Source organism: Camelina sativa, chromosome 1 (assembly GCF_000633955.1).
Source record: "Camelina sativa cultivar DH55 chromosome 1, Cs, whole genome shotgun sequence".
Lineage (NCBI taxonomy): Eukaryota > Viridiplantae > Streptophyta > Magnoliopsida > Brassicales > Brassicaceae > Camelina > Camelina sativa.
Window position 1 is genome coordinate 16,820,582 of NC_025685.1, and position 10,597 is coordinate 16,831,178.

The 10,597-nt window shown below is 30.8% G+C and overlaps 1 protein-coding gene across 1 annotated transcript; it reads left to right on the forward strand.

Annotated features, from left to right (window-relative positions):
* Window positions 6,832-9,257, forward strand: LOC104792750. Its single transcript, XM_010518974.2, has 7 exons — window positions 6,832-7,126; window positions 7,320-7,377; window positions 7,507-7,587; window positions 7,683-7,718; window positions 7,815-8,054; window positions 8,147-8,288; window positions 8,469-9,257. The coding sequence occupies exons 1-7, from the start codon at window positions 6,939-6,941 to the stop codon at window positions 8,963-8,965; spliced, it is 1,242 nt and encodes a 413-aa protein (XP_010517276.1). The 5' UTR covers window positions 6,832-6,938; the 3' UTR covers window positions 8,966-9,257.

Consider the following 10,597-nt stretch of genomic DNA (forward strand, 5'->3'; position numbering starts at 1 on the left):
AAAAAAAAAAAAAAAAAATAAACTCTTGGAGATCATAGTCATTACAAAGAAACTCTTGCTTGTTCAACTAACCCCGAACCGGTGCTACCGAGTATTATTGAGTTGGTTTTGCAAGAATATAAGGACGTGTTTCCGGAGGACAATCCCATTGGAATTTTGAATTTTAGACCTTCCAAAGGATCTCTAGTTTGTGGCATGTCTCGTCGACGCCTGCATTGACTACTGTGAGAGGAGGCATGACTGTAGTATTCTCTTGTCTCATCATTTGGCCTTGGTTCCTCGTGGTGCTGCTGGGTTGACTTGATTCAAGTGTAGAGCACCAAGCTTTTCACTGAGCATCATTGTCATAGCTGCTGAGACTGATTTCATGATTCTCTTTTCCAGGGTAGAGGTGGATGACTCTTCCTCTTCCTCAGACGTCACCATGGTACCTGAAAATAAAATCAAAGATCCAACACGTAACTAAAACAGATCTGGAAAAATATGAAAACAAATCCAAAAATTCAAAAATCAACTTTTAAAAATAATAGACTCAAAGATGATCCAGATACAATTGATTTCGTAATTTTTGAACGAGTAAAACATTTTATAAAATTCTTGCAAGATGAACAAAAAAACTTGGAGAAAACTGAGAGTGACAACTGTAATTTCAAAACCTGGTTGCAACCTGGCTTTGATACCACATGATAGACTCATGGGTGAGGATCTATGTCCAAAGACACACTTTTCAAGATCTTGAAGAGGGATGGACGGAATGATAATGATGAATGGGTGGAAGATGCAGCGGAGTGGAGAGATGATCGGCGGAGAAGGTGAAGAGGTGGAATTGCAGCAGATTGAAGAGGAGAACGATACATCTCTCTTAGATTTTAGGCTTGATTACAACTTAGATATGACACACTAAGAAGTAAACAAATTGAGAAGATATTACACACTTCTCTGATCAAATAAGTAAAAAAGAAGGTTTTTGATTAAAATGTTTGATGAGAAACAAATGAGAACTACATTGTCTTTTTATAGGAGAAGGGGGGACGAAGGAGAAGAGGAGAGAAGGGAAAAATAAATGTCTAGGAAATCTGCAAGAGCATTAAAAAGGTCAAACTCATGCACAATACCTAGGAAAATACAAAAGCAATAAATGCAAAGTTTAAACAACAGAGAAATAGAAAATGGGCCAAGGTAAAGAGATGGGTCTTGGACCACGAAATGGGGTGACAAAGGGGCCTTGAAAGTATCAATTAAGCCTCATTAAAAACCTTGTCAAGAAAACCCAATGGGACAAAACTTGACAAGGGAAAAGAGTGCATAAGCAACACTTAATCCTTCATCGAACACCCTGAGCTGTGAGCGCCGTCCAAATGGTTTGAGCCACGTATTCTTGCTTCTTGTCCAGCTCCTTGATTAGTCCATTGATAGCTTGGGTTAACCTCCTGGATTTTTTATCTTGTAAGAGGACCCGCCAGAACGATCAACGCTTCCTCCAATGCTTCCGGTGGTACAAGCTCCTCCTCCAATGCTTCCTCTGTTTCAAGCTGCTCCTCATGTCCATGTTTTTTGGTTGAGCTGTCCTTGGTCTCATCATAAACCATCATGATTATCTTGTAGCTTTACTATATATCTAGGACAACATTATAAGAAATGATAATAATAATAAAATATACCAATATAATGAAGTTGAACCAAAAATGATATTTTTGAAGATTTGTGTGTTTTGTTTGAACAGAAAACTGATACAAATTATATAATTTCTTAAAATTATGGAAGTTTATTATTTTTAAGAAAAACCTTACCACTTCTTTTTTTGTAAGATTTTTATATAATTTGTACTATATGATTTTTTTGTCATCTGTTACATTATCATTAGAAATATTCTTATAATATTTTATAATTATTTTCAGCAGAATTAATAATTTATAAATTGTAAAAAAAAAAAAAAAATTACAAATGTATTATTTTTTCTTTTACAAAGGATTTTCTTTAATTGCATATTTGTATAGTTTTCTTTAACCAAAACGGTAGAAAAAGTTTAATTGATTGAGTCATTACTTAAATGCCAACTACTAACTACGGTCTTTATTAGTTTTTTCTTCGCCAATTCACACTACATTGTAATCTCACATCCAAAATCAGATCTCAATATATTCTTCTGATTATTATAACGAAAATAAATATTACACTAATCAAAATGCTAGTTTATAACCTCTTTTTACCATGAAGATAACGAAATGAGCAAAACAAGTACGAATCTAAACATTTTCACATTTATGTATCAGATATTCAAAAGGTTGAGGGAGATGAAGATGAAGTGGAAAAGGAAGATGAAGATAAGAAGAAGGTTGAAGGAGATAAAGATGAGGTGGAGAAGGAAGATGAAGATGAGAAGAAGGTTGAGTGAGATGAAGATGAGGTCGAGAAGGATGAAAACAAGAAGAAGCTTGAGGCCCTGACAATGTTTGGAGATGTTCTCACACATGCCAAAAGACGCATCAAAAACACACGACCTACGTGGTTCTCACAGCCACCAGACCCATTGAAACTGGAATGGGTATTTCACTATTCGATGGGAGTTCTTTTTGGAGGCTACAACATCATAAAAGTACATTCTCAAGAAGACCTTAGTGATCACACTTTTTTTTCCTTGCCACTCGGTTTTGACTGTTATTTCAGGCATAGCCACAACTCAGTCCAGTTGTTCATCAAAGGGATCAACTAATACCAACATCCTTAATTAGCAGGTGTTTACAAAATCATATGCAAATTACAAAGACCAACATGAAGATAACGATATTCAAAATATAAATGTTCTTTGCAGGTGTTTACAAACACGAACGAGTCCATGGCAAGAAAATTTGCACTTTGACACTATTTTTTCGTTGCAAATTATGCTCAACATTAAATGCTTCATTAATATTTGTAAATTTCGATCAAATTAATCAATTGTGTGATTTATTATATCTATACTATTAAAGCAGGAGTACTCGTGTACCAAATTTTGTACCATGACTTTGTTTTGGTAGTTTTTAAATAAAATGGTTAGAAATCAATAATTATTAATACATTGGTATATTATGGAATTAAAATTCTCTAACCATTCAAATTAAGTTGGATCCCGCGCAGGTCATTTAATACCCGATTAGTTGAGCCGATTATTTTTTCAAATATTTACTGTTGATTATAAAAATGAAATTAAATCTTGGCCACTGATATGGTTTAATTTAAATCATATATTTTGATTTCCAAATTTTATCAAATTGCTTGATTGTTTTTTAACTGCAAATCTAAAACAATCTTTTGAGATAATTTTGCCTAAATCTTAATCAATTAGAATATTTAACTAAGGAAAATATATACATCATAACCTGTTGGGATAATCTTACATAATAAATCAAATATAAATTTCTGAATTTTTATAAATATTTCAGGAAAAAAATAAACAAGAAAAGAAATTACATTCAATATTGAGAATTTGTTATAAATATCCTTTTTGAGCTACTCCTTTTCAAAAATACCCATTTTTTGTACATTTCATTTTTGCCCTCTTTTACACAATTATACTATGTTAAATTAATTCTTAGAATTTGTTTTTTTTTTGGTTTGGGTTCTCAATTTTATAATTTAGGGTATAGTTTTAGGAGGTAGGGTTTAGTATTTAGGGTTTAAAATTTAATCATTTTATATATTGAAAAGGGGTATTTTTGAAAATGGACACTATGAAAGGGTATTTTTAAAAAGTGACATAGAAAAAGGGGTATTTTTGAAAATCCTCCTTCAATATTTGTATATATTTTTCCTCACAGTTTTAGGAACAAATAAATAAATCCAGTTTAATTTTTTTTAAAAATAACTTATTACAATTTAAAATAAAAATTAAATTACTTTGAAAGGTATTTTAATATAGTAATGTATTCATTGTAGCCTCAATAATATAAAGTTAATTAATATATAAGATATTTGAAATTAATAAAAATCAATTCATATTTATTTTAATGAATATATATAATATATCTAAAATCAACTTATTTGTAAATACTCTTTAAAACACAAGATATGCAAGAAATATCTTTTAAAATATCTTTTGTAACTAATATATTTTGTAATCATAAATAAAAGTAATATATATATATATATATATATATATATTTATGACAAGAAAATATTTCATGGATTACATTTGTTGTTTAAGAATAAAAAAATCATTTAAAAGAATAAAAAAGAAGCAACGAAATTTCAATTTATATTTGTATTTCTAAATAGTGATTACCCTAAAATAAGTATTTAAAACTCTAAAATTCAGTAATTACAATTGGTTGACTATATTGTATTACTATATATTTATGCAAAATTGAATATTAAAAAGTAGCTTTTTAATTTATTTACTATGAACAAACCTTCTATTGCATAATTAAATAAATTATGTGTCAAAAATGTGAGAAAATCACAAAATTTAGTTATGTTCTTATCCAAATATTTTAGAAGATAAAAATTGTCTAATAGTTAATTATTTGAAAGGGAACAGTTATGGGACATAAAAATTTTTACGAGTAGAGACGAGATGAAACAAGTCGGGACAGGACAAGACGGGATGAGACGAGATATTTTTGCCATTCTAAAATAGTTACGTATAGGTTATATCATATAAGTAAACCAAATATATTATTCAACAATATCTAAAATTTCAAATTATATAAAAAAATATATTAGCCAAAAAATTTCATGCATTCCAAATATAAATAAATTAATTATAATATATATCTTTTCGTAGTATGTTGTAGCATGGAGTATTACCTAATATATAATTAAAGAGAATGTGTGGATCATGCAAGAAGCAAATTGAATTGAATAAACGACGTGAGCTGGTCTTTTATCATTGTATATAATTAACAAAATTTAAGTTGACCGGGACTCTAATATCTTATAATTATTTCAGGAATTTCAGATAATCTTTTTTTTTATATAAATGCCAATCAAAAGCATTGAATGATTAAACATGTTCAGAATTTGTATTTGAAAAAAAAACTCGTATTTTTACGTAAAATTTAGTGATTACAAAGATTGTTGTCGTAGTTTCTACATATCGAACTTTCAACATACCAAATGTTTTTTTTTTGCGATAGTTGGCAATTTAATATAGGGTAATTTTCATAGAATAACTATGTGTAATGTTTTTCAACCAAATTTTAGCAATTTCACATAATAGTCAGAAGATTATTTTTTTTGTCAGAAGTTTCCATTCTCACTCCGGGCTGCATCGGTGGAGCATGTGATCTGGTGTAGAGTAGACAGTGTTGGACGCGAGGCAGGTATTGAATCGGATCTGGGGGAGAGATTGTTGAGCATGTCACTGTTATGTTATTGAAGATACAATATATATAGGAAAACTAATTTAACTATAAATCCTAGTTTGCTCACATCTTCAACAAAAAAGCTTTAGACGGTCATGAATTTGAAGCAAACCGCCGTTAAATGGGGACTTTGTCAATCTCCAATTCTCCATGCTCCAATTTTGGAAATATGGAAGAAGGATCTATGAACCATTAAAAGTTAAAAGGACATTAATCTTCATAATATCTTGTCGCTAATTTATTGTGTATTTAACTAGATATTCATCCGCGGTAATGCGCGGGTGAATATAACTATATCTTGTCGGTAATGCGCAGAGTCAATTTTTAAGAAAAAGATGTAATTTTTTTTTATAGACTAACTATATATATAACTAATATTTAGATTGTAATTTTAAAATGTACAATCTTACAAATATAGATATATTAGTTAGTATGGAAATTAGAAAGTATTTTGTTTGAAGTTTATTGTTTTATATTATAGTATAAATTAAATATACAATTAAATAAATAGTGATTTCTATAAGGATTTATTTCATGTGTCCCAAAATGTATAGATAGATAGATATAACTAGATCTCATGTAATTTAGTCACGTGAGTTTTTTGCTCTTTAAAATGTAACGTTCCTTATATATGTAGTAAAAAGATAGGGAAGACCTTTTTTTGTACTTCTTGTGGGAAGCGTAGACTTGTTTTATCGTCTTTGACCGTTTTTCATTTACACTAAAACTTCTATAAATTAATAAAGTCGGAACCACAAAATTTTATTAATTTATAAAGGTTTTAATTTATGGATAAATTAATATTTTTATTAATTTATAAAAAAGATTTTTTATCAGAAATTCAGAGTTTAGAAAAAATTACTGCTACTATTTTTCAAGGTGATGATGAAATTGAAGAAAATATGACGATACCTTTAGAATCAGTTACACATAAGGAAACAATTATCGCATCAAGAACTCTCTACAATTTTTTGATGCGATTTGAGAAAACAACACCAAAAGTTTTTGATGCAGTCAGAAAAATTAGAGATGCTCTCCAACATGAGTGCAAATTCAAGAACAAACAAACAACAATATATTCATATTTCACTAAATATTCTTACATATATATATATATATATATATATATATACTAGTTTATTTGATTATTAATTTATGATATTGATAAGATCATATTTTTATATGGGATTTTTTAAAAAGTTATTAATTTATTATTTTATCGAATAATGTCCAAAATTACATTAGTTTCAGGACCAAAAAATTTATTAATTTATAGAAATTATTAAATTACCGAATATTAATTTATACTTATATAGAGTTTCTATTGTACTTCCACGGTAAATCCCATGACGTGGCAAACCAAACGACATCGTAAACACAAAACAAAACAAAGGCGCATTATAACCGGGGTTACACTAAACTACGCTAAGAGGTAAAATTTAACACACAACGATCTGACGTGGGTGATGATAACAACCAACGGACCCGTATCCCAAAGATCTCATCTTTCGAGTTTGGTTCACACAATTATATTTAAAAAAAAAGAAAAACCAAATCTCATTAAAACAATTTTGAGCTTCTCGCCGGAGCGGAGCTATGATCGGCGGTGGTAGGGTTTACTGGGAGAAGCAGATGGATGTTGACGGTGATGGTGGTGGATCTAACGGTGTTGTTGTGATCTTTGTTTGGAGTTCGATTAACGAGAACCATCTTTCTAATTTCGTTGATCTTTACTCTTCTCTTGGTTGGAACTCTCTTGTTTGCCGCTCTGATTTTCTCACTGCGTAAGTTCTCTTCCTCCTCCTTGTTTACAATTTAGATTTGACATACCAATTGAATAAAAAAAACTGAGTATGAAGATTGTTTTTTTAAAATTGTATAGAATCTTTAAAGATTCCATAGTGGATGCTTTTAGATAATGGTACTTAGAGAATCTTTAAAAGTGTGTTTTGTAATTTTGTCTCATGTTTTTTTCAGGTTTTATCCTGAAATGGCTCTGTCTCTAGCGTTTCATCTTCTTTCCGAACTTGTTGAGGTAAGTTCTAAAGTTAATGTTCTGGTCAGGAATGTGATAAGTTCTTTTTTTTAGTTACATGCTTATGTTAACTTGCTTTTGGTTTGTGTGTGTGTTACTTACATGTTGCTACTGCTGTTATATGTTCAGGAGCTAAAGACTAGACCATGTCCTGTTATCTTTCTAGCTTTCTCTGGTGCTCCCAAAGCTTGTATGTACAAAGTTTTACAGGTTAGTTAAACAAAGGTTTGAACTTTCAGCTAATTTTTTGGTCATCTTGTGCTGGTTTTGTGTTCTCGTGGTATCTAAATGTATTAAACGTGCAGGTGATCATGGGTGATTCTGAAGCTCAAATACATCCGGTGAGAGTTGTCTCCTATACACTTTGTTTTTTAAGTCATTAAATCTCAGCTCATGAGGTCTAGTTAGACTCATAGGTTGTTTTCTGATTTGTGAAGGATGATAGCCAGTTGGTTAGAAACTGTATCTCTGGACACGTCTACGACTCTGGACCATTGGATTTTACAAGTGATCTGAACGTGAAATTTGCACTACATCCCACCATACGGCGAATGTCTGGGCCTTCAAGACTAGTATCTTGGGTTGCTAAAGGGATCTCTTCTGGGCTGGACGGTTTGTATCTTACAAGATTTGAATCCCAACGCAGTGAGTACTGGCACGCACTCTACTCATCGGTTGTAAGTTTCCACTGTCCACTGAGCTTTCTTGATTTTGGCTTCTCAAATTTGTAGCTAACATAAGATAACTAATTATCCTTGTACTTTTCCAGGAAATTGGGGCTCCATATCTCGTTTTGTGCTCGGAGAATGACGACCTTGCTCCCCATCAAGTAATTTCAAGCTTCACCCATCAACTGCAGGAACTGGGAGGAGAAGTTAAGGTTGTCAAGTGGAAAAATTCTCCTCATGCAGGTTAGTCATGACATGTAAAATGTTATGGTTATGAAAATATTTATGTTATGTCGCGTATGCCATCACGGGGTCTCTTAATGGTTAGTCTGTTTCCTAGAGATAGCGTTAGATCGTGATTGTCATTGCTACAAAACCTGAGCTTTTTTTTTGTCTTTTTTTGCTTCTCTGTTTATTCTTCAGGACACTACACACATAACCCTATACAATACCGAGCTGTTATCTCCAACTTTTTAGAGAAGGCCATGTCAGTTCACTTACAAAAAATCCGGCAGCTTGGAGAAAGAGCTCATACGAATGATGAGATCTCTGAGTTAATATGCGACCTTCAGAAAGTTGCTGGGAAATCTAACCAAAGCCTAAGAAGAGTAGCCACTGGGCCATGTGACCACTTTTTCTTACCCAGCTCAGCACCGTATCAAAGCAACAGCAGCAACGACCCAACATCTTCACAAGAAGAACAGAGAGAAAGATCCTCCTTCCGCCCACTCCAACCAACGAGCATAAACGCTCACAGCGTTCTCGGGCAGTTCCTATTCGACTCATGTGTTCCAAAGAACATCGAAGGGTGGGATATCAGATTTGCGGGTTCTCTCAACGGCCAACCATATGCAACTTCCTCCTCCCGTAAGAACTCAAATCTTGGTTTCAAGAAACGCGTTTTCCGTTCAAGACTATGAAATCGGGGGAAACTAAGCAAGGTACGGGGTAATGTGAAACCATATGGGAAGTAGTAGAGAGATGTTTTAGAAAGGAAGAGGGATGTGTAGGATGCGGAAGATGTAAATAGAGTGATGATTACTACAACCTAACATACATGAGGGATCTACAAATGTTTGTGTGTACAAGTCTCAAAAAATAAGTCTCTGTATAGATAGACATATCTGTTACTTGTTTACACGAAAATGTGTTAATAAAACACTGTAGTATGTACCACTAGTGTATGTATTATCTTCAGTTCCTCGGACTTCATAGATTTGGTTGTTTATATGATGAAGTATAAGAGACACAAAGGATTACAAAAGACTTTTATACTTCTCACTCACTTATACTTCCATCAAATACACATATTGAAGTTTTTACACTATAAAAAAAGAAAAATATTTAGGTTCATCCGGGTGAACCTTTGTATTCATCCCATAAAGAAAGGAAACAAATTCTGTATACTTTTATTTATTATTTAAAGAAAGTTAAATATTAGATTGGTTTAGATTTTACAATTAAACGAGGTTATATATCGGTTTGGGTTTATAAATGAAAATTAATTGGTTTGGATTTTATAATTAAAACAAAATTATAAATTGGTTTGAGTTTACAAATGAGGTAGTTAGGCTTTAGGTTTTACAATTAGAACAAAATTATACGTTGGTTTGGTTTACAAATAAGGTGGTTAGAGTTTAGATTTTACAATTAGAACGAAATTATATGTCAGTTTGGGTTAACAAATGAAGTGGTAAGGGTTTAGATTTTACAATTTAAACAAAATTATATGTCGGTTTGAGTTTACAAATAAGGTGGTTATGAGTTAAATTTTATAATTAGAACGGAATTATATATCGGTTTAGTTTATAAAAGAGCGGTTTGGATATTTTTATTTTACAATGATGTATACAAATTTTATTTTCTTATTTTATTAGTGGGTGGTGAATAAAGAGATTCACCCCTACCGGTGAACCCAAGTATCGTCCAGAAAGAAAACAAAGTGTTAGTGCGATAATTAATACATAAAATAGAAAAAACATTCGTAAAATGCTTAGTTCTTGTTTAATGAAATGTTCTAATTTATAAGAAGTTAACAAGAAAACTCAAATACAGTAAAACCTCTATAAATTAATAATGTTGGGACCAAGACATTTTATTAATTTATAGTGATATTAATTTATCTATAAATTAATAATTATTATTTTATAGTGTAAATTAATAATTATTAATTTGTAGGTATATTTTTAATTGTTTAATTTTTTAAAAATTATGAATTGAGACAATTTTTGCAAAATAAGATTATAATTTTGGATGTTGCAAATTTTATGGTATTGGAATTAAATTTGAAATAATTAAAAAATATTATTGACAATGAATTACAAATATTGTAGATAAATTCACTTATACACATGACATAAATATTCAAATTTATGAATAAAAATATCAATTATCATATTTTAATAGTCTATCAAACTATCAAAATGTAAATGTTGCATATTTAGAAATTGAAAACTTTAAATGTTTTAGCTGTTTTATGAAATGTTATGAAGATACAAATATAACAATTATTTTATAGATATGAGGTTTAAGGGAAACATACTTTACTATAT